Source organism: Athene noctua, chromosome 13 (genome assembly GCF_965140245.1).
Source record: "Athene noctua chromosome 13, bAthNoc1.hap1.1, whole genome shotgun sequence".
Taxonomy (NCBI): domain Eukaryota; kingdom Metazoa; phylum Chordata; class Aves; order Strigiformes; family Strigidae; genus Athene; species Athene noctua.
In genome coordinates this window covers 13,210,455-13,235,127 of record NC_134049.1, presented here as the reverse complement: position 1 = coordinate 13,235,127, position 24,673 = coordinate 13,210,455, and the positions used below count along the sequence as shown (strand labels likewise).

General features: G+C 47.7%; 1 protein-coding gene across 2 annotated transcripts in view; it reads left to right on the top strand.

Annotated features, from left to right (window-relative positions):
- Nucleotides 1-24,673, top strand: part of IGDCC4 (immunoglobulin superfamily DCC subclass member 4) — a 102,256-nt gene that overhangs the window by 26,985 nt on the left and 50,598 nt on the right. For both annotated transcript variants that reach the window (XM_074917427.1, XM_074917426.1), the window contains exons 2-4: nt 8,460-8,789; nt 17,623-17,764; nt 23,262-23,395. In XM_074917427.1, the coding sequence (XP_074773528.1) occupies nt 8,460-8,789; nt 17,623-17,764; nt 23,262-23,395 (606 nt within the window). The remainder of the gene's footprint in view (nt 1-8,459; nt 8,790-17,622; nt 17,765-23,261; nt 23,396-24,673) is intronic.

The window sequence follows — 24,673 nt, the reverse complement described above, 5'->3', positions numbered from 1 at the left end:
CCCTCTCCTCCCATGTGGCTGGGTCTGTGAGGGGATCGCTCCTGGCATGGCCTCGTACTGTACCCCTTGATGCAGGGACGCTATGACAGTCTCTGAGTGCAGTCTCTTGCTGCACGCTGTGGCAGTCTGGCACCCAGCTGCTCATGAAAGGCTGGGAGCTGCTTAGTGACAGGGGATGATCTGAGAGTCCCTTGCTGCCAGCTGGATAAATATTCCTGCAGCAGTGGGAGATGCTGCATTATTAAATAGACCATCTAGCTTGCTTATATGCAGAATTAGGATAAGGCCTGCTTCCCACTGGTGAGCGCTGGTTAGTACTAGAACCGTTGCTCTGCTGTGCGGGGATATCAAGTATTAATAAAATGGTCTTTCCAGTAGCCCTGAAGATAGTTTTAGGAGCCTTCTGTTCCAGAGAGGCTAAATGGAGGCTGAAAGTTCCAGTAACATGTGGTAACTGAGAAGGGAATGTAGGGCTTTTGACCCCTCCATCCCACAGGCCTCATTATGATTAAGTGGAAAAAAGTTTTTTGTTTTATTGTGCCATGGGGAGGCTGAAGACCTGATGCACAAGGGGATTTAGGTGCCCAGCTCCTCTTTCAGCCTCCCGTTCTGTAGAGATCATGGGAGTCGGATGCTCCAACCCCAGAGCTCCTCCGGTTCTGCTTTCAGTGCTGATGTTGCTGAGCACCCAGAATGCAGACTTCATCAGAGACCTCTGTCCAGATTTCTTTCTGGGTCACTACTTGCCAAGTGCAGTTGCTCTTAAAACAGGCTGAGACCAAGCTATTGACTTTTAATTGTCAATGCATTAAGTTTCCAAGAAGAAAGAGGGCTTTGTGTTCCTTTAATGGGGACACACTGAAGTATAGTAGCTCTTTGAATGAGACAATGAGAACGTAAAGATTTTCTACAGCTCTGATATTGTCTGAAGAGCATCAGCAGAAGGTTGCATTAAGCAGAACAATGGCACAGTAGTTGGCTTGCTGAGAGGTAGGAAAACCCTTTGGAAGTAGTAACTCCACTTTTCTTCAGTGCTGTTCACTCCTGATTAAATGAGATTAATTGTGCTGTTGAGTTCCACGAGTTCAGCATCCAAAATAAATACATAAATTAAGACAGACGACAGTGCAGAGGCCCAACTGCAGTTTGAATTCCTGCCACCTCCTGTGGGATGTGGAGGGGAGAGAGGAGCCCTTTCCTCTTACTGTCTGATATCCCACAGAACACACACGACGACCAAGCACTCTGCTCGCCTTGCCTGAGACGCTTTTCTTGCTCCCGGTAAGGTTTTCTTTGGCTGGAGCTCTGCAAGGTGCACAAGCCAGTTCCAGAGTGCCAGATGTGTGTGGAATAGGAAACGTGCTGGCCAGGCTCCAGGCTGTGGGACCTGCAGCACAACAGCAGCTCCCCAGGAAAATCTCTGGCTGCCAAGAACTAGAAATGATGTCAGCTCTGGAAGTGTGTCAGATTAGAAACCCTTGTACTTTGCTCTCTGTGAAGTATTAATCTCCCAAGGCCTGTGCTGTAATGGGTCCTGTCTGGCTTGGTGCAACTTTATTTGTTTTGGGCTGGAAGTGTTTGAGGGTTTTCGTGTGAAGGCGCTGGAAGCTGTCAGTGGTTTAGCTGCTTTGGGTTTGGTCCTGTCCTCGAGCTGATCCTGGGGCCTCACTCAGCTGTGCTAAAGATGGGCCTCCCCTGCCTTGAAGTGAAGGTCTAAGCCTTGTAATTGCTGGGCTGGGCATTTGTAGGAATGGGCTGTGGTTTGTAGGAATGATTGTGCCTTGGGATCTTGTATGCGCCTAAATCTCTTTGATTTGCCCCAGCTGAATCAGTTTGTTGAAGAGAAGATAGTGCATCTCCCCCAAATACGGCCGTTCTGTCTGCCTTTGGAACAGCCCCTTTCGGTGGTGGCTTGGTTGTGGTGGTGATGGGGAGCTGTTGGAGATGCTGGAGAAGACTGAGCTGTGCTGTGTAACTGGGGTGGGTTTATCTGCTGAGTTTATGGCAGGGCTGCATTTGGAGCTGGGGCATATGCTGACTGACTGAACCAGCATGGCAGCGCCGTGTGTCCTTGTTGTGATGTGCCATTTGGGAGCTTGTTCATGGACCTTTCTCAGGGATTGTGGATCAACTGTGCTAGGTCCTGTATTAAAAAAAAAAAAAAAAAAAAAAAAGCAAAAAAAAGCATAGATATGCCAGTGCACAGAAATTCATCCCTTTTATGCCTTTATGTTTTGTTTTTAAAGTAATTACTGAACCACAACTGATCGTCCTCTGAACAAAGCTATTTTGTCTCATGTTGAACAGTAACCTTTTATTTGCTTGTGCTGTGTAACAGAGCTAAAGGACATGTTTACTGCTGATAGCCAAAATTTCACCAGAACAAGCATCTCCCTTGTCTAGGTCTTTCCTTCTTGTTTTAAGTGGTTACATCCCAGGGAAGGGAAATAACACTATGTACAAGGAGACAAGTGGGGTTTTGTGCTGTTCTCAGCCATGGAGTGCAAGCTCCCAGCAGATCTATGGGCTTAGGGTATTGTGTGTCTTGGATGTGAAAACACTGCTCTGAGGGTCTTGCCTCTGACCAAGTAATTGCATTGTCAGGAATCTGTCAAACCTTGCTGTGTTGCTAGCTCACACTTCACCTGGTTATTTATAGTTTTGAAATTACAGAACTAAGAGAATTCATTCTTTTTTACCCTTTGTTCTGTGGTAAGTTGGGTTATTCCTGCCTCCATTTGATGTCAGGGAGAGGAAAATAATAGGAGTGAGTTTTGGCTGTACGCTGAGATGTGTGATTTGGGAAGGGAGACATTGGCTGGTTTAACGTGGATTTTCAGATGCCTGCTTTGGATCTGGAATCAAGCCTGCTCCTGGCAGGGCTGTGCTCCCATGGAGGGGAGAGGACAGCTTTGTGCCTTGAAGATTTTACAACCTTTGTTCATCGAAAACGCCCCGTTTTTTATACCACTCAACAGGAGACTTTTTAATTTACTTCACTGGGCCTGGACACCGGAGGTGGATGGCTGGCTGATGGAAGTGAGGAAATAAATGGGAGAAAAAGAACATTTTTCTCCTGGGCTGTTTTTGTGTGTAATGTTGCCTAGGGGTTAGCAACACGGGAGAGAGTAAAAAACCCCTGCAGAGCCTGGGTCAGAAAATACAGTTTTCATGGGAACAAAATGCTTTTTACTTGCTGCATCAAAGACCCTCCATTCTGGGGCATGTTCTACGTTTGAATACATATGCATTCCCCCAGAACTCTGTGTATGTGAATGCATGTGTATGTGGTATATATCTACGTGTGTGTATTTGCACGTAGATTTATAATCTCAAAGCTGTTACTGTCTGTTTTGGAATAGTTTAGCAGTTTGCTGGTTTTAATGGAGTTTAATATGAACCTGTCTGGTTACCTGGGACTAGTTGGGCACTGTTCCTCTCCCCTTGCAACTCACCACTCTGCTTTTGGCCCCTTTTCCCCTAAAGAAGTATTTTGAGACGTTCTCAGTTATATTGGGCTGTCTCTGGTTAGGTGGTAGACAGGTGGGTTTGTGTGCTGTGATGTAAAAGCCTGCTTTGAATGCGTTTGTGATGTTGCCCACCATAAGGCAGTGCTGTATGGGGTTCGCTGGCCTCAATTTAGAGATCCATGAACTGAAAACTTACAGTTCTGCCGGGCTTTGAAGCTTGAAACTGCATGCAGGAGGAGCCAAAGGCATAAAGCTCTCAGGCTCCAAAGCACAGGTTTGTAGCTGAAACACCTGCCTTGAACTGATGTGTGAAAAGGCCTTCTAGCTTCTGGCTCGGAAGCCCACCTCTGTGTTATGTCACTGTCAGTTGGAGGGGCTGTATTTGCTGTTTGAGGCAGGTGGCTGTTCTGGGTAGTCTTCACTACATTCATTACAGCATTACCTCCGGCAGGTAAGAGGGTGAAGGTGAGCAGGAGGCTGCACAAACGTGTGGCTGTGTGTTTAAACAGGGTCGTATCCATTTCTGTCACTATACGGTGAAGAATGGAGGTTGGAAATAGTCAGCAGCTTCTGTAAGCACTTAACATTCCTGATTTCATTTGTCTTTGATCTCCCTTGGAGTAATTTTACTCTCTTCTGATCCCTTCCCTTGAAGGGGCTTTTATCTCATTGTCAGGTTTGCTAATTTAGTGCAGTGTTTTGAACCAGACCTCCTCTTATGTTTTTCAGAGCTTGGAAGATATTTTTTCCTTAAGCAGCTAGTATTTATACAGTTTTTTGAACATCTTAGGACAAGAGTTGTAGTGAAGCTTTTTGCAAGTCCAGGTCCTGGGCCCTGCTGCTCCAACCTCCGTATGTGCAAATGGTCTGTCTCCAAAAACCTGCAGTATTTTGGGGCCAAAAGGGCAGGAAGGAAACTGGATGATTCAGGACAGGTCAGAGCGGCCTGATGTCAGTTGGGGTCTTCATTTGCCCAGCTGGAAGCCTTCCCGGGCTGTGTTAAGTGACAGACAGCGATGGGTTATCGCATGTGTTTGACCTTGTCATGGTCTCCTGCCAGGTGCTCAGTTTGAGCCCTGAGAGTTGTGAGTACATCTGGGTTTTTTTATGTGGCTTCTTGCTCTAGAAACATTTTTGGTGCTTCTGGTATAAAGGGCAGTGGTTTGAGTATGGTCATGAGCTCCCATCGTCACGTAGAGCCTGCATTGCTTGGTGGTGCAGTAGAACCTTGCAAGTAGAAACATACTGATACCCTGGAGGTTGGTTGCTTGTAAATGGTTTCTGCTGTTACTGGGTGGATTATATGGTTGGGACAGTTTGGCAGGGAAGGAGTGACTATTGCTCTTTAAAGATATTGTGCAATCGTGCATTTATTGGTATGAAAGCATGAAGGAAGGCAGCCTCCTCCTGTCAACAGCCAGCAAGATGGTGTTGTCATCACCAGCTCAGCAAGTGCACTAAATATCAGTGATAGAGCAGACCGCTCTGTTGGTGGAGGATCCTTTGCTCCTGGTGTTAGTGCATTCCTTGGCGATCATGCTCCTGGGCTTCTGTGAGGTCCAGGCTTCAAATGTATTTCCCTCCAATGATTGTTTCTCCTCTCTTAGTATAGCAGAGAGAGACCTGAACCAGGCTGTTGGGTTTGGTGTGGGTGAGCTCTGCACCCTCAGAGTTTTGCAACTGGCCCTTTTTTCTCTAACATACTGACCAGAAGCTTGGATCCAGGTAGCTTGTGACTTTGGGGAAAAGAGCTAGGTGATACTTAGGGATAAAGAAACATCATGACATATTTTTAAAAAGCAAATACTTCTTCTGCTGTGATAAAGAGTATGGAGCTGTCTGTTCTTACTCTGCTGCAAGCAGGTTGAGTTGATTTTTAAGAGATTGAAGTTTAAGAAGCTGATAATTGCTTCTTACTGACCTGTGCTGGTGTGGGAAGCTGCTCTGCAGATCTCTGCTCTATTCCTGGCTGGCTGAGCCAGCCAGCAGTACCCTCACGCTTCACCTTTGGAAGAGGAGGAGTATTTTCAGCAAAATGCCATTTTAATTGCTGTATGAAGAAAATAGAAAATAAGACAGATAAACGGGCTGTTTCCCCAGGGGATGAACAGGCCTGCCTGGAATGGAGCAGGAGCTCATGGAGGATATGGAGGCAGGAGGACAGCCTGGGTATGTGATGGCAGAGGGCATGTGGGATGTCCAGCTTGCAGAGCCAGCTGATTCCACATGGCCGTGCCCACCCATCCCTGCTGCGTTACGGTAGGATTGGTGGTAGGATTGGTGTTGAAGGGGTGTAAGAGTAGGCACAGGCAGCATTAGTGCTCATAATGCTCGTGCTTAACACCAGCTGTCTGAGATGCGTGTCTGCGGCGACGTGTAAAGGAGGAATCGAGGGGAAAGATGCAAAGAGAAAGCTAGAGCCATTGGGTAAGGGGACTGACTTGTGACCTGAGTTAATTCCTTGTCCTCTCAGTCTACCTGTGCTTCTTGAGATAGCAAATTTAAGGAAAAGCAAAGGATTAAGAATTTAGCCAACAAAGTTTCACCATCTTTTGAAATAAGCTCTGCATCACATGCCTCAGCCCTTGCCTTAGTATACACACACAGGCTGACTAAGCCCCGTGTGACACACTGCCAGGAGCAGCTGCCACGGGGAGTTCCCTTCAGAGCAGCGTCTGGGTGGCTGCTCCTCCGTGGATGGGGTTCTCACAGCAGTGACAGCTCAGCTGAGCTTTCCCCAGCCTCAGACTGTTAACCCTCACCTGTGTTTGGCCGTGTCACCTTCTGCACATTTATGTGGTAGTAACTTGCTCTGTGCTTAATTTCTCCCCATTTCATACAGTTTTTTTTGTACTGGCTGTCTTGGATGGAAGGTGTCCAGTGGCAGTGTCTTCCCAGAGCATTTGGGGCAGCCTTTCAGCTTCATGTTCCCCTACTTCCAGCCTCCTGTGGAGCCAGTAGTGAGTTTTGTAGCTTGCTGTGATCCTCAAACGACTAATCTTCCCTAGGAGACACGAACAGGCAGAATTGCCCTTACAGGAGGACATTTGGTGACAGTCCCTGCCTAGTGGCATTCCTCAGCTTGCTCCCTGACCTGAGGGGACTGGGCAGAAAGGAACCTGCCAGGTCTGTGCTGTCTGACAAATCCAGAAATTATGTTGCAGTGTGTGCATGTTGGGAGCTTGATGATGTCTACTGCTTCTCGTTGTGCCTTCTTCCTGCAGACTGAGTTAACAGCACGGTGGAAGCATCCGTGTGGGAAAACCCTAAATCCAGAGACTTGCAGGCTGCTCCGTGTTGGTGGTAGCTGCCTGGCTGTGGTGCAGGCTGTGTAACATGGTGTGAAATGGGCATCTCTGCATCCTTCTCGGGCTTGGCTTTGGAGGCTGGGAGATTTTCCCTTGGACATTCTAATGAATATGACAGTGTTTGGGGCAGCGTCTATTCTGTCCCATAATAATAGTGATCAACAGGCATCAGGCAGGTGGGATTCTCGTGTAAGCCTCCTATCACTGAAGGGACATAGTTGGCCAATATCAAGTTCTCAGTGATTGTTCTGCAAACAGGCAATGATGACAAACCTGACAAATTCTCATCCCCACAGGCTTGGGTGGGCACCGAATCAGCCCCACAGGTGGGCAGGGTTAGGCCCTTCCTCTCAGGGGCACCTGCAGTTTCCGGCACACGCCTTGAAATAATTCCATCTCTCCATGTGTAATTTTGCGTGTCATTGCCCCTAATTGCATGCTTAACACACACTCTTTTAAAATGCAGCCCTTCTATCAGCAGTAGGTAGTAGCAGGTTTAATAGGGTGTTTGAATTCCTATAAAATTAATCTGTAGCCTTCTGCGATAGGAGACGGGCAGGGAGCCATGTGGTTCATATCCAGTGTTGATAAACTTGTTATAGAGGCAGGAAACATTTCTGATTGGAGCAGTGACAGAATAATTTGGAGTGGAGCCATAAAAAGAGTGGATGGTGATGGTTTGAGCACAGCAGAGATTGAAACTGCTGGTGTGTGGAAGCAGCACTGCCAGCTAACATTGACTTAGTGTCTCTGGAGAACTCTAACAGCAAATGCATTTTATTAATGGCAATATTCTTCAGGAAATGCTGAGCCTTGTTTCGGAGGTGGAGCTCTGCTACGAGTCCGTGGGTTTGGAAATTGGCCAGACCAAGACCTGTTCAGCTTAGCTTGCTGCTGGTCAGTGCTGTGGCCTCCGGCTGTAGGAGGCAGGTTGCCTAAGAGCACGTTCTGCGTACTGTCTGCTTGCAGCTGGAATATCCTTTTCTATTGTGGCAGATGCATCCATCCATTCTCATTCTGGATTTACCTATATGGGATAAAAGGCTCAGAGACAACAGGTCACATTTTTAGCCGTTCTTCTGTTGTCTTTTCTTTTAAATGTGTTTCCCAGTACGTGAACTGGTGGGAGACACTGTCTTTATGGATTTCCAGCTGGGCTTGTGCTCTTGCTGCCAGTTACCCCTGAGGGGTAAGTGCTCCAACCAAGCTGTGACTGTTGGCATTGAGGTACCAAGGTGGGCTTGAATACTTTTGCTTGCACTTAGTTGTCTTGTGGGGGTTGATCAGCCTCGGAGGAGGCTCTGGTGTGCAGGTGAGGGAGAGCCCTTGCTGCTCTTGGTCTGCCATGGCAGTTGAGGCCCTTGCTGCTCTTGCTTTTGTCATCACTTCACCTTCTTCCAGTTCTTCTCTAATTGAATCCAGCATGGAAGAAGCCAGTGCAGACAGAATGGGTGGCTGCTGGGCACAGTGTGGAGTAGCAGAAATTGTGCAGGTTGTACAGCCCTAGGGATGTGTGATGGAGAGTGCTGAGCACAAGTGTCATGGGTCACCTAACAGGGCTGAATTTCACATGTTACCCCAGCCACACTCATGGAGAACCGTGCTTCCTTTGTTGTGTAAAACTAGGATGTGATTAACCAAGGAAAGCAACTCCCACTGCAACACTGTCTTTTCTTTGCAGGGAGGCTGTTGGAAGGGGATTCTCTGGAGCTGAGCTGTAGTGCTGGTCCTGCAAAGGTGATACTGGAGCCAAACCAAGTCGTGATTTTGGACTGTAACCTGGCCCCTGCTGAGCAGGTGATCAATATCACGTGGAAGAAGAATGGGTTTCCATTAGTGGAGCAGGAACATCTCCATGTGCTTCCAAATGGATCGCTCTTCATCTCATCCCAGGCCGTGGCAAAGGACAGTAAATATCCTGAGAGGGCTGATGCTGAGGGTAATTACTCCTGCGTGTCTCACAGTTCCCTAGGGGCTATCACCAGTCAAACGGCTGCAGTCAGATTTTCAAGTAAGTGTTGGGGGTTTTTTGTTGATTTTCTTTTCCCCCCTCCTGGTGTTTATACAGGCCATCTGCCTCCCAGAGAGTTTGAGATAAAGTGTCTATGAAGTGGAATGATGTGTAGGTGGGATTTGGGATAGTCCCCAAACAAGCAGTGGTGTCTTTCTGTTATCCCATTGTTAACATCATGTTTAACTCTCCCAGGTAAGTGCCATCAGCCATGAATTAAAAACAGGATCCTCCTCCCTCTCCAGAAGACAGTGCTTGTTTTTGCAGAGAGCTCAACACTTCGCAGCCCCAAGTGCAGCACCCTCTGCCCGAGGAGGTGATTGTGGGGTCTGGCTATGACAGCTCTGGCTCTCCTCACCAAGCCTATGAAGGGCTTGTTGCCACAGTGACATAGATAAGGAGCACTGCCCTAAATCTGTGAGTGCTGGCTGAAGCTAAGGGGCCGGATGATGGGGAAGGGGTTGGGAGGAAACCCCCATTGCCTTTCTTCTGCAAGAGTCACCTCTGGATAGTGTGTGTGCAGGAATGCACCTGCGTTACTTTTGTGGGGACAGCTGGAAGGACTGGCTGTGTTTGCGACGGGGCCACTTGATTGGTCTGTTGTGTGCTCCCAGCTTGACTGTGCTGAGCTCTTTCTTCTGTCCACATCCCAGAAGTGGCAGTGGGTGCCCTGCAGCTCTGTCCGGATCAGGGTCTGCCCTGAGTGAAGAGTGTGGGTACACTGATAAAGAGAGTTAATCACTGAGAGACAGTCAGGTGGACATGGGTGGGCACTTGAGGGGCAAAAAGCACTGGAAACAAGCCAGGGTCTACTCAGGTGGTCCAAGTTCCCCTTTGTCTCTGCTCTCAGTAGCTGGCTTAGAGCTTAACAGGCTTCTAGTGGCACCTACTGCTCTCCCCATTCGGAATGTCTGGTGACTTTGATGGCTTTAGTGTGTCTCAGTATGGCCTTATGAAAAGACTCTGAACATAGCTGGGAACTGATGCACCAAGGGAGGCCTTGGGGTCTTTCATCTTCTGCGCTCTGAGGTCCTGATGGACAGGATGTTGGATGTCTTCCCTTCTGATGGCTTTTGTTTGTGAAAGCTTAGCTCTGCCTTTAGCGCAGTGAGTGGCAGAAGAGCAGGAGTTTAATCTTCAGTAAAACAACTTATCTGATGAGAGCCCAGGCTGGTGACTGCAGTGAGCAGGAGTGTTGAGGCTCTCTGTGCCTGGTGGAGCCAGGGGAGGTACCAGGATCCCAGTGGGGACAGATGTGCTGAATTTCAGTTCCCAAACATGCTCTCTTAAAGCACAGTGCTGATGATATCAGGTGTGGGAGGAAAGGAGGTAAGCCAAAATGGTTTTACAGTGCTTCAATGCCAGTAAGCATGTCCCAGTATGTGTCCATCACCCTGCTTTTCAGCTGCATTATGCAGCAGGAGAGAGCACTGTGCTCAGGGCTTCTGGATAAGGAAATCTTTGTGCATCAGCATGGTCTGAAATAACTATAATGAGATCCTCCACTCCCACAGAGACCAAACTAGACCGTGGCATTAGATTTGTGCTCCCTGGCAGCCTTCTACCATTATCGTTGTGCCATGGCTAGACAGGACCCAGAGCTCCTGGCCTCATGGCTGCCTCTTCTCTCTGATGCTTCTCTTGTTCTTGTTTCTAATGGTGCATTTGAGTGGTGTTGGCAGTGTCAAAACTGCAGAAGGGGGAGTTTGAACTGAAATGGGCAGGCAGGGCAGGGTAACCTCTTCTGACACCTTTTTGCTAATCTGAGGGTTCCCCTCCTCTAGTCCCAGTTCTTGGTGCTGGGCCTGAAGAGCTGTGAGCAATGCAGATGAGGAGCTGATCAGATACTTTCCAGCCTGTTCTGCTGTTACAGGGTGGCCTGTTCTGGTAAGGACTTGGAAAAGCTCTTCTGCAAGGAACTGAGACCAAGTTCAACTGGAGAGCTGCAGGGAGGAGGTCAGAGCCCTGAGTAGAGAGAATGGCAGCACTAGGTCTCACACACTGGATTTGGCTCTGCACATCTGCTCAGCTGCCTATGGGTCACCGTTGGTCTCTTCTGGGTTCCCTGGTGAACAGACAGCACAGTTTGGGGAGGAATGTGGAGGAGACTTGGGGAGTTTGGTGCCAAGCAAGGCATGTTGAGACCAAGGCAGAGCCAAGCAGCTGTAGCTCTCTCAGGAGGTGATGAATGCAGTAGGTGCCACTGGGTTTGCTGAGATGTTCCCAACAGGAGAATTTACCCCATGTCAACATGGTGTAAATCTCTGAACTCCAGGGGAAACTCCAGTCAGTGAAGAGCAGTGTGGAGGCTGGGATGGACGGTTGTCTACGTGACACATAGTCTGGGGCTCCACTGGGTGTGAGGGACTGTCTTGTGAGGTGAGTAGCTCTTTATAATGGAAGAGATGAAAGAAAGGGCTCTTCAGGTTCTTTTTTGTTTTGATCTTTGAGAGACTCCAACATCTGAACCACTGAATTGTTGGGCAGTATTAAAGAATAAAATTCCTTTGTGTTCAGGAATGGCTTCTGGAACTATAGTAAATGTGTGAATTCCAGTAAATGATTCCTTGACCTACCAAACAGATGAGGTTAGAAAATAATGCAAATACAGTAACACTTCTCTCTAGTACAGTGACTTCTGTAGGTGTTGGTGGATGCAGCTGCACAGCACACCATCAGGGCTGAGGTGCTTTCGCACTTGCTCAGAGCTGTGGTAGGTGAGGATGCAGAGTGGATGTCCTAACTCCCACTGTACACTGGGGATGTATTTATCTCTGGTACCCCAGGCAGGGCAGTCCAGGTTTGACTTGTGCATGTGCTTCAGGCTGTGAGCACTGTGCTGTAGAAACCAGCACTTCTGATGGCAGGTGAAACCTTTGACTTTGCAACATGTCCCCTTTTCTGCTCAGAAAATGTTTAGCAGCAGTACCCACAGATTGATGGTCACCCATGCCTCATGCTCCCTCCTTTCAGTCATTTGTAGTGCCAGATAAATAGCTGGTTCCGGTATTTTGTTAGGGTTAAGGGACCCCTGAGGGCTGTGAAGATGGAGTCAGGGATCCTACACACAGATATCATCAGGGGAGTTGGGAGACCTGGAGTAGAAAAGGCATCATTAATCCAGGAGGATTTATTCAGCTGCTCTTGCCGCAATCCCAACCACCCTCAATTAGGATATATTCCCTTTTAGGGGTAACTTGTGTTGAAATTCGCACCATGTCTCTTGCCTGATAGCAATGGTTTGTGCCTTGACAAAATGTATGGATGAGTGATTGAAATCGCCCTTCCCTCCCCCTGGATTTTTCCAGAGCAGCATACATAGGTGATGTGTCTCTCCATCCCATTCTGGGTTTTTCCTAGAAACGGAGTTTCAGGTGAACTCTCTCCTTGAGTGTGCTCATGTCTCCTTTTATTACCATCTGCACAGGGAAAGCACTGCTTCTGTGGCACACACGTGCACCTGACATAACATATTCATTTCTGAATGGAGAGCAGCGAGGGAATTGATTAATGAAATGTATCTCTTGCTTCAATTTGTTTTGTGGGTTGGGCAGAAGCACTTGTTACATTAGCATTCAGCTGGTGCAAATGAGGATTGTAAAGGCCTTTTTTTCTTTTTTTTTTTTTTTTCCCTGCTGCTGAATACAGTAGTATATCCAAGGCTGGAGTTACTCTTTGTGCTGATTGCCCTGGGCACTGCTGATCAGTACAGGCCACTAGACGAAAACCTGTTCAGCAGGTGGGATATGTTATCCCTGCCATCAGCCTGTGCTTCTGACCCGCAGTATGTTTCCTTCCCCAGGCTGGGGATCCTTCCGTGGTCAGCCATCCACACTTCGTGGCAGTGGTGGCCATGGCAGACGAGGAGGAGCGAGTCTGTGACTGCTTTTGGTGTGAGCATGCCTGTTAAGTGAACAGCTGCTCAGGCTGATGAATTAGGTTTGTGGGTTTCTCTGAGCCCTGCATGCTCCCACGTGGAAATACCAGTGGTGTTATTTTAGTTGTGGGAAGGTATAGCTTTCTACCTGTTAATAACTACATTTGTGAAGATTTGTTAAAGCTGTTAATTTAGCTTAAACGTTTTGTGCGAGGGAGGTTCTAGAAAATTACAGTAATTGTGACTGTCAGATGAAGACGTTTGCTGTGCCTGGAGGGAATGGGCCTGTATTGGGTTGCATGTCTGCTGGCAGCAAGTGCAGGAGAGGTTTGGTGTGTTATTGCACCTGGAAGGACAGGCCACAGCAGGAATCAACGCACATGGGCTCTCGTGATCCGCTCTCCACACAGAGAACATCTCAGCGACACACAGCGTGTCTGGGATTTGAGGAAAGGCAGACTGTGATTTACTCTTATTTTAAAGATTTATTTTATGGATTTTATGCTATTTATTATGTGGATTAGGTGTGTAGGTGAGTGAATGCTGGTGACTGTAGGCAGAGCCAGGCTAGGCAGGAAAACTTTTGGCAGATGAAATGATCTGGACCATCCACAGATGGGACTTCCAGGTGTGTTGTGAGTACGTGGAGAACTGGTGTCTGTGAAGAGGCAGGAGCAAGCCCTGTATGGATTTGCTGGGCAGCACAGGTCCTGTGCTGCCATATGGCCATGCAGCCAGTTCTGGCTGTGCCTCCACCGCACTGTGGAGCCGTGGCAAATCGCTCCCATGGCTTTCTGTGCGTGTTTTCCTTCCACCCCCCAGGCCTGTTCAGAGGTGAACCGTTCAGAGACAGGTCGTCTGGGCGCTGTACATGATCTCAGTGGGGCCCAAAGTTGCCCCCATCTTATAAATACCTACTAGTAACTGTAAAGATACAAAGGGGATGAGCACACGGAGAGTCTGAGGGCAAAGCCCTGTGGGAGAGAGCTGCAAGCCTGTTTCAGAAGGCCGAATTCCTTGCATAGACTGCATTTTCTGCCTGGGGTGTAGTGTTGCTGGCTGGCAGTCTTTCCAAGCTGACGGCCTCCTGCACGGATCAGGCTGCTGGGAGAGGGGGAGGGTGCTGTGTTTCCCCATACTGCAGTCACCCCTGGGCTCGAGGCTAAAAGTCTTGGCACACACAGTTTGGCTCCAGCTGGGTTTAACATGTCAGTGGGGAGGGAGCTGCATGCTCTATTCCTGAAGGTGCAGAGCCTTGTGCTTTGGCATGTTGCTGAGGGCAATTTGCTGTAATGCTCTTCACCTTCTCACCTGCAGTGGGTAATTTTTACTGAGTGGCCTATTAAGGTGTTCAGGTAATCAGTGCAACAGAGCTGGGAGGTGTTTTGTGGCACGGGATGGCTTTGCAAGCTAAACCCTAGCTGAGGAGTTGAAAATAATGTCGAGTATGTATCTATTGTCTTTGTTTCCTTTTTCCCCTCAAGCATCTTCTTTCCCTTCCTCCCTACGTGAAAACCTCTCACTTGCAGCGCTTCTGCAGTAGTCCCATCACAAGGTCTTTCTGGCAGGAGAGCCGCCCCTCCTAAGGATCTCTGTGGCCCTAGGGTGAGCAGTGTGTTGGAGCCTGTCTTGTGCTCGCTGTGACCTGCATGCACTTCTGTGCAGTGCGTAAGAGTAGCAGGATCTGCTTTCCAGTCCGTTCCTTCCACAGCCCGCTTGCCTTGCGCTGGCTGATTCTTTTCTTTCCGCCCAGCACCAGCTGTTTGCAGCATGGCTCTGAGCCTAGGTTGGGTCATGCTATAGGTGCTGGACGTGTTCTGCCTCCCCTGTTCCACCCTGGTACCCCTTGGGATGAGAGAGGAGGAACACAGTGTGCTGTGGTCTTGGCCTCAAGCTGATGCAGAGGATGCCTGGAGCAGCAATGAGCCTGGCCAGCAAGTCCGTGTCTGCCTGAGCCTTGCCAGTGCTGAGATCCAGGGTTCTTGTTCAGTCCTGCTCAAAGAAAGCTTTTCACTGTTCTTATCTTGTTTTGGTGTTGCTTTCTCTGCACAAAAGAGCCCTGTTCATGTTCCCTATCCTCTCCTTCACTGGGGAGGCTACAGGTTGCTTCTTTCAGAGCTTGCAGAGGTGATTTTTTTCAGCCTGTCCTCACTGATCCCCACTATCCCTATCCTGATCCTGTCAAAGGAATATGACAGAGTGGCTCAGCCTCTGAGTCCCACCCCAAGAGTTACCATGAGAAGTCACCAACAGACAAAACGCAGTTTGCTCTGCATTGCCAGGGTTGAACCTCCAGCACCTGCTGAGCTCTTGAGCTTTGTGGGCTCTCTCTGCTTGGGAAGCCTGGCTGTTCCCGCGTGCCGCTCGGAGCGAGAGGGACGGTGCACTCCCTAATCAGGGTCACTGTTTAGTCACGCTCCTTCACATCCTAATGAGAAATCTGTCACGGGTGCATTTCTTGGCTCTTTGCTTTTGAAGAGCCGTTCCAGAGCCCAGCACAGCAGGCAGATGGGGCTGGATGGAGGTGAAGGGCAGGATCTGGTTCTCAGCAGGGAATTTCAAGATTGCAGACACAGGTCTGGCAGGTGATGGGGAGGAATAGCCAGCAGCCCCTTGCTTTGGGAGAGGTTATTGTCTGGGTAACCCCAGGGAGCCCATGAGGCACTGTTACCTTTTATATGCCTTTGCCCTTCATGCCAAAATGTTCAGAGGTAAGCCTGGCTCGCTAAGCATCCTGCATCTCTTACCAAACTGTACAAAATATACGTGCCTGTAGCCGTGAGGGAGAACTAAGAGAGCAGGGAGCTGCCTGCTGGGATTTATGGAGCTTTTCCATGCTGTTGGTGACAGTGGTGTTGCTGTTCATGCACACCACATTCCAGTCAGGTTCCCTGGTCTCTGAAGACTGGTCCTAAGCTGCTGTAAACTTTGGGACTTCATCATATCAACTTAGATGATGCCACTTAGTAATGAACAGAAGAGAAACAGGTTACCTGACATGAAGCAGAGGAAGCAGAAATGCTTAGAGTTCATCTTTTTAAAAGGATTCCTGCTTCCCATTGTGACCTTTCCGGGTAGACCCTTCAGAGCCTGCCAAAGTATTCTCATTTACACTTGTAGGATGAAAAGAGAGTAACGAGAAAGAGCATTAAGGATATCTGCTGCCAGGAGAAGGTTGTTTTGATGGTGCCATCCCAAATGTACACTGGCATTTGATGGGTTTTATTTCAAACTCCCCGGTTCAGCAAGTTTTATTAACATGAGCTTAAAAGATCTTGTAATCTGTAGAAATTACTCTGCAGTGTATGTTTGAAAATACTCAAGCAGTTGGCTGAATTGGGGCCTTGCATATTAATGTCTTTCTCAATTTTTTCCAGGAAAACATTTTTCATTGCCATTTGTATAGAATTGAAAAACTAGACTTGGCGGACAGCTGGTAGGAGAATTAAGTCTGTAGCTGCTGCGGAGAGCAATGAGTTGCCTTAAACATGTGATAACTATTTAAATTAAAGAAAAACACTAATGACAGCTGAGAATATGCCGAGGTTAAAATGGGTCATGGAAAAGCATTTAATTTTCAAAACTGTACATACTTTCTCAAGCTAACACTGCATTAAAGTGTGTCTGTGTGTGCATGTATGTATGTGTGTGTGTGTGTGTGCATGATGCGAATAAAACTTCAGTTTTGGAGTCCTATAAAATCCAAGGCAATGATGGATGTTCTTGGGAAGCGGTGGTGGGATAAGCACATAATTGTATTGGGGGACCAGGAGGTCAGTTGGGGTCCTTCTAAGCACAGTGCTGTGCTTGGCCCAGCAGTCAAGCCTGTTTTTTGGCTGAAATTTATGTTTATTGTGCCATGTTCAGGATTTCTGGTACTTGTGTTACAGTATTGCTGGATGCGTTTGTACTGCAGGGTGGGTTTAACAGCAAAGACAGTTTAACAGAGACTTATTGAAAGCAGAAGCCAGTTCTTCTGGTGGAGAAGAATACAAGCTTTCTGTCCGTATCAAGGAGCCTGCATGCATATTCAAAACTCCACCGTGTGACTGAGATGCCTTTGGGTTATGTTGTTGATAGGACAGATGCTGACAGTCCCAGGGGGAGGATTTCGGCTCCACTGAAGTCAGCGGGGTTTTGCTGTGTGCGTGGAAGGGGAGGGAGATGAGGCAGCTGTGCATGGACGATGGGAGGAGTGCAGTCCAGGAGCAATCTTAAACGTTATGGCTTTGTCTCTGAAGCAAGTTCAGCCTCTTCTAGTATAGAAAGAAGCATATAGACAGGGGTGAGCCCTGGAAAGCAACCCAGTGTCCTGGCATGTCTGAAATCCATCCTCCTCATCTTAGCCAGGTGGCTGTGTCTCTCCCCTTGGCTGCATCTTATCTGCTTGAGTAGGGTGAAGTTGGTTTTTGCTGGCAAAGCTATTCACTGTGGAGAAGGAGGATCATAACCCTTATGGTCTCTTCCCGAAGTCTCCAGCATTGGCAGCCTCTGGGCAGTTGTTTTGTGAAACATCTGGCTTTGTTCGTACTCTTGCCTTAATTTCCTGTGGCTGCAGGAACGCTCCAAGGTAAGGGGAAACTCATCTCTCAGGGTTGTGGTATTTCCCCTTGTCTTTTTCTCATTCTGCATGTCCTTCCCAAATGGAACAAGTGAGCAGACAAGGAAGCGGTTTAGAGAGGCAACTGCTGAAACCAGCTAATTGCCTGTCTTTTCTTGCACACTGTTGCCTTAAAGGAGAAAATGAGGCAAGAAGCAAATTTGCACATTGAAACCTTTCGGTTACTGTTGTCAGGACTGCTCAGGGTCTGTAAGGCATGGGAAAGTGAGGAATTACATTTCAGGCTATCTTTAGGAAAGAAAAGCCTTCCTCTTAACTCATACATCATAACAGGTTTGCGTTTCTCAGCAGAAACACGTGAGTTATTAACTTTCCTTCTCTTCTTCTTTCCCCAGCATTATCACGCTTTTTCCAACAGCCGGAGTCACAGACAGTGGAAGAAAATGGCATGGCCCGGTTTGAGTGTCGGATTGAAGGACTGCCCTCCCCTGTCATCACCTGGGAGAAGGACAATGAAGCTGTTCCAGCAGAACCCAGGTGACTCCCTGATTGCTTTCCTGGGTCAGCTTGAGAAAAAGCAGAACAAAACCTGACCATTTAGGATGTGGAAATCCTTCATAAAAAGGTAGTATGAAGAGAGAGATGATAGACCAGGTTTGGACCTGATAATCAAGTGATGTAAGAGGAGGTGTTCAAGGGGCCCATGCAAACAGGTCCTTAAAACACCTAAATAAAATTAACTTTCCCCCAAATGTCCAACCCACCAAAAAAACCCACCACTAAAACAAACAACCAAAACCAAACCCAACTGAGCCCATTTTTTTAACTGATCTTTTGTTCTGGAACCTTTGCTGTGACGGATTGAGTGTTCAATGTATAAAAGACAGCTTCAAGGAAATGAAATTGGCTGATAAACAAAGTAATTGAGCCTCAGTTCTCCAGTGACTTGGAAGGTCTGTATGCAAAGGTGCACGATTTCAGCACAGTTTACATCAGCCATTTACTCCCCATCCAGAGCACTGGAGGAAACAGAAGAGCATGCAGAAGGACAGACAGCAGCATAAAAGTGAATAGAGAAACTTGAAACTGTGCCAGTTCTTACAGCCCAGAACCTGTGCCCTGTGAAGGTCTGTGTGTGTATGGAACAGGGCACAGCAGGCTGTGGTGTGGGCTGCCTTTGGCTCGTCCTCTTGTGTGAAATTAAGTGAGGTAGAAATCTTGGGGAATTGAGGCCTGGCATGAGGAATATTTCTCTAGCTGACTGTGGGGGCACAGCACTGGGGGTATGGGGCGAACTCCATGATGTGGCTCTTCTTTCATTTTAGTTTTAGAGATGGTCGTTTTCTTCCCTGCTTTTCCACACAGTTTTGTCTCAGAGTTAATGATTCTTCTAGAATTCATTCATACTGTGTGTGCTCAGTAACCTGGGACGTCTTTCCGTCTCTTTTATTCCCATGGTTAGAGGTCATCTAGTAAAAGACTCTGATTTTTCCTTTTTTGGGAGAGAGATGAGAGTCCTGCAGCATGATAGCTTTTCCTTAATGAAAGTCAGTTACAAGCACTGGAAAAGGATAAACCATTAGTTGGCTGTTAGTTGGTCTGCAGATGTCCCTCCTGGAGGGAAGCAGTGACTGCATTGTCCTTTAGTTCTTAAAAACTCATTTTCTGTTCTGCAGAAGGAGCTGTTTCCCTCCCAGGGAAGTTAAGCCAAAAGGCAGGAGGAGAGGAAGGAAGGAGGGGTGGGGTAAGGTTTAGGAATAATTTTGCAGCAATGACTGTTTCTGTAAGAATAACTGCTTTACATCCTTGATTCTGAAGTGTGGCATCTAAAGGTTTATAGGAGGCTGTTGCTTTTTAATGAGAAGAAAATTAATTAATAAAGAGAGAAAGAAAAAACAAAAAGGAAGGGATTGCAGCGGGAAGTATGCCATAGATAGGGCAATAGCTTTTTAATGAGACAGCTCGATGGATGTTGTGAAATTACTTGCTCAGAGATTGCTTTCAACACGGGCAGCCTGAAAATTGTTTTCCTTGTAAAAGCCAGAGCATAATCGCCGGCTGCAGATCGCACTTTTTAAATCATGTTTTAGCTAATATGCTTTTTCGGAAGGATTTGCTTTTTTTGTTGTCTGGTGGTTGTTGTTGGATTTAATATAACCAGGTTTCGAAGGAATTAAGTGAATTCTAGGAAACATTGGCTGCCAACCAGAGCTCTCTGTTACCCTTACTGCCATCGTGCCTAAGGACCAGATCTCAGGCCAGGCTGATTACTGTGGACTCCCTCCTGTGCACACTTCTGATGAGCCTGTGAAGATGCAATCATTTGGATAGGTAGACGTCGGGATGAGGATTTCGTATTCCAGAATAGCGTGGTTAGGTGCATGTACAAAATCATGCTCTGGGGCTGTAGGTACAACCTTCGAGATAATGATAACACCACTACGTCAATACTTATGATTTCTTTTAAGAGGGATAGAATAATCATGGGAAACTGATACTGCTTTTCTTTCTTCTTTTTTTTGGAGTGGATCTTCCCCTTGGGCACTCTCTTTGGTCATTACCCTTGAGTACAGGTTCTAGCATGGTGTCACCTCGAAGGTGCTGATGGCTGAGCTTAAAAATACTTAGATAACCCAAAGGGTAGTGAAGTGCTTATTGATGTTTACAGAATATTTTTCCCGCCTTGCTGAAGTTCAGAACAAAATCTAATTTTCATACGTGAGTAAGGCACAGAAGTGTTTTGCAATTCTGGCTCTGAAGTGCTTTTACAAAATATGGTCTTAAATCTGCAGCAGCTGCTGAGAGGTGGCTTGCAGGATTTCACTAGACTGCAGTTGCTTTGGGGTGTGTGCTACATCTCTTGGCATAGTCTCTTCTCTGGTTTAGGTGCTGGCTGGATTTAACACCAGGCTCTAAAGTGCTGTTTATTTTCTCTAGAGCCAAGATGAGTACTTGCTAGGAACTGGAGGTCTTTGGAGGTCTGCACATAAACACATACCCTACAGATCACATGGTCTGCAATCACAGTATCTTTTTCCACATTTTGGCTAAGTGAGGGTTTTATCTGTGTGGAGAGTTTATTTCTGTTGTGTGTCAGGAGTGTCTTAACATGGCTTATTAATATGTTCATGGACAGGGCTCTTGAGCTGCAAGCAAAAGGATTTGATGGAGTCTGCAGTGAAGCTGCAGGTTTCTAACTTGTACTGTTTTTACTTGTACCAGTGCTTTCGTCTGTTTTGTGCACCTTCAGAAGGCTGTGAGGAGGGAGGGTGTGCCAGCAGTTTACTGGGGAGAAAGTAATAAAGGGAATTGGACTGTTAATGCTGGAATATTCTCTGCTATACACACAGCACAGCACACTGGCCTGTAGGGTTGTGGGGTTTGGACAATGATGTTTGATTTCAGTTCTTGAGCACCACTCTAGTATTGTCACCCTGGTGGTAATGCTCTGCGCTCTCATTTGGAGTCTGCTCAGGGAGGAGCAGAGAGGGGAAGCAACATGTTTGTGCCCTATTGCTCTTGCAGCTTGCTGCCTTCTTCACCCATGGTAGTTTAGGCCCTGCTCTGAGTGTGCTGCCCTTTAACCAGCAACCTGCTGCAAGTGGGGGGCTGAGGGGCTTGCCTTTCGCTCCCGTTCAAGGCAGTCTCATGAGATCGAGGCACTGTACCAGTCAGCAGCAGAACTGAGACTGCTGAGATTCCAGCATTTCTGTTTCTACCAGGGCCTTTGTCTGTCCATCATTTGGTTTTTGTTTTCTGCTTAACCTGTAGTGAAGGTGAGCAGACAAAAAGATCTGCCCTTTGTGTGGAAGGAAAGCTGGTGCCAGCCATCTGCTCTGAATCATTGGGCAAACTTAACTTCCTTGCAAAGAGCCTGGGGATGAAGCAGAATGCCCTTGCAGGCAGCCTGGAGTTTTCTAGTCCTGAGCTGCTGGGAGCCTGAATTGCTGGAGGCTTTGTGAGCAGCTGAGAGCTGGAAGCTTTGTGAGCAACTGGGAGAAATTGTGGATAGAGAGATCCTGCCTCTCTTCTCCCCTTGCTTCCCGGGGAGAGCAATGCAGATCTCTCTACCGCTGGCCTCGCCGAAGGGACCATCTTGAGCTATGTGTTGAGTCTCCCCACTTAGTCCCCCTTGTCTCCAGCTCCTGCTGTCTTTAGAAACACAGTGGCTTGTTTTCAGCCCTCAAGAGAAGCCAAGTGAGTTGGCTGAGCGTGACTGTGACAGGTCCTGAGCAACCTGGTCTAGCTGACCCTGCTCTGAGAGGGGAAAGACCATAGACAATTTTCTGAGGTCCTTCCCAGCCTCAGTGAATCTGTGATATGTAATTGGAGTGTCTTTTTGTGGCTGGGAGATGCCTTGCCTGGTGTTTGAAATATGTTGATATTAATTACAGACTCAAATAGCAGATGCACGACAAAAATAAATATTATCGCAGTGGGAGGCTTTCCCTCCACAGAGCTGAGAGGATGCAAATATTTGTCTCCTTTCTCCTGCGTCCTGATGAGGCATCTTGATGAGGGCTTTCAGGGTACCACCTCCTCTGAGGTTTCTGGAGATCGATCCTTGGGAAAGCGTCTTTCTCAGGAGCAGCAGCATGGTTGTAGGGATGTGGGCAGTTGGCCTTGTGTACATGGGAAGCTTCAGCAAGTCTCTGTCCAGGAATCAGGCTGTAGGACTGTGCCAGTAGAGACAGTATGGTCACTGGAGGAGCTCTGTTAGCTCTTCTGTTTCTTCATCAGCTGTGAAGAGAACAAGAAGTGATGAGCTCACATTTCAGCAACTGAGGTTCAGGATAGATGCTAGACTTGCAGCAGGGATATTTGTCTCTGGTTCAGACTGCTTAGAGCAGGGGAGATATTTCCATTACTGGAGACAGAATAAATGTTTGCAGGAGCAGGTGTGCTGTTGGTGACCGTGGCTTGAACACAGCATGGGTGATCTCTTAAGATCCTCCTGATTCCATGACCCTCGTTCATGGTATTCCAGCTGTCTCTGCACCTGGAAGACCACAGCTTTACTTTACTGGGCTCACTTATTGGGGTCTTTGTGGAGGGAAGAACTGGCATTCATGGTTATAACTTTTCTTTGTGCTGTTCCTGTGGAATAGCTGCTATCCCTCCCCTCAGCAATTGCCTTTGAATGTGTCCTCTTCATAATGAAGACTGATAACCCAGAGCTGCTTGTCAAAGCTAGGCAGCTCTGTTTATAGAGGCTTGCAATTAAAAATGGATCTCATATATAATTAAAAAGGATCACGTAGGCTTTGCGCCTTGCATTCAAGAATAAAGAGGCTGCCATCTAGGAATCCAGGCAGAAAATGGAGATACTGACAGCCAGCTCCACTTTTATGCTAATTGCTAATCATCTGCTTTGTTCAGTATAATGCAGCAAGGATTGTGTTCATGGTACGAGCCATGTAGCCATTTCACTCCCTGGAAGTGCTGCCCAGTAGCACCTCATGGGCAAACGAGGGAATTCTGAATGCTTGGCTATAAGTTTGTCAGTTTGTGAAAGCCAGAAACTCTTGGAAGAACAAAAGCAATCAGCACAACCCAGGAATGGTGGAGCTTCAGGCAGCTGTGTACTGGCTGCTTTGGGCCATGAAGGTGTAGCTGTTCCTTGCAACGTATTTTTTTGGATGTCTACCAAACCTTTGTGAAAAGCGAGTGGTGAAACTGGATGTAGTGTGTGTGAAGGCACTTTTACACCTGGAGATGTCTACAAATCTGCATGCATGTTGTTGTTTTATACTATACATTTGGCTTGTAGCAGCAAAACCTTGTTGGGCTGGTCTCCCAAAAGCAAGATCCTATGTTGTGAAAACTCCAGTGCCACAGATAAGTCTGTACCTGCTGCTTTTTAAGAACCACCGGTTGGGCAGCTCAAAGATTTGTCTGTCCCGCTCTGCTGTGATTACCAAGGTCTGTACGTGGTACATCTGCAGGTGAAAAAGAAGGGATAAAAGAGTTTTGAATTGATGACTAGCTCGGACAAGGCATGGCGTATCTCTCACTCTTCCTTTTGGTCACTCAGGTTTATAACTCTTCCAAATGGTGTCCTCCAAATCGTGGATGTGCAGGAGAGTGATGCTGGAGCTTACCACTGCGTGGCAACCAACGCTGCCCGAAAACGCTACAGCAGTGATGCAGTCCTCAGCGTCCTGAAAGGTAAGGTGCAGGCAGGAGTGTGTGGGGCTAGGCACATGTCTGCCAGATAGCCGAAACATGAGCTGAAATATCAGTGGCAATCTCTCCTGCTGGTGTTGCTCTACAAACTTGCAGAGAAGTCATTTTATCAAAGATTTCTCTTTACTCTGATGGGATAAGCAGACTGGGTTGGGAGGTATTGCCTCCTGGGAGTCACAGCTGGCTTCTCTGACCAGCCCCAAGACTAGGCAGCCAACAAGAATAATGGGGTTGTTTCTCTCTGTGCCAAGGGATTTTTTTTAATTTTTTTTTTAGGTGGATTTTAACAACCCTACACTCCTTTTTGCTCTGGGGCTCTTAGAAGGGGTCAGGCACCCTGCTTGCACCTTGGGGAAGTGTAGGTTGTTGCAATCTTATCTCCAGTGGCCTTGGGTGGCAAGACAAGTCAAGGCTGGCACGGACAGAGGAAGGTGCTTGTCCAAGCTAGCTGGAGGCTGGAGTAGTTGGCAGGGCTGTGTATAGCCTGGGTTGCCTAGCAGGGTCCAGAGGAGGTCTGGCACATTGACATCTGACTTGTTTTCTGTGTCTGTGTTGCTGGCTCTTTGCTGAGCTGTTGAGTAGGCTCCAGAGATGGTTTTGTGGTATTTGGAAACAGCCTCAGCTGGGATTTCTTCTGGTGACCCAGACCGTTGGAGCAAGGCTTTGGATGTGAGGGATCCTTCGCCTCCCAGTCTGGGCCTCAGTCTCTTAGTACATTTTTCTTTGTAAACCAAGAGCACAGTGGGCAAGTCTGGACATGAGAATGCAGCTGAGAGCGTAAGTGCAATGGGGGGGGCAGTCTCCAGACTCCAGCATCCCTCCCAGCATGCCTGGCTGCCTCCCCAGCGTTGTATAATCCCCGTCCTGCCAGTGGACAAACTCACAAGGGCTGGGAGCCGGGCTGAGCTGTCCCTTCACTCAGGACAGTGCCCTCCTGCCACGTCTGTCTCCTCTTCCTGCTGACCCCGGTATATTTTGTAGTCAGCTTTAACCTTGAAAGCTCTGAAATCCTTCCCAGCCCCTTTTGTCTTTGTTTAGGATTGCATTGCTTGGCATTCTGCTACCAATGTATTTTCACAGAGATGGCTTTGCTGTTCATCCATCAGCAGGGAGTGTAATTAACTGTGGGCCCTGGGAATACACCTCTGATCAATGGATTGTGTCGTGGAGGTAATCTGTGTGGAATCTGCAGAGAATTTGTGAGCAGTTGAATGCTGTGTATCTAATTGCCAGCCCCTGCCAGATCCTCCATGCACTTAA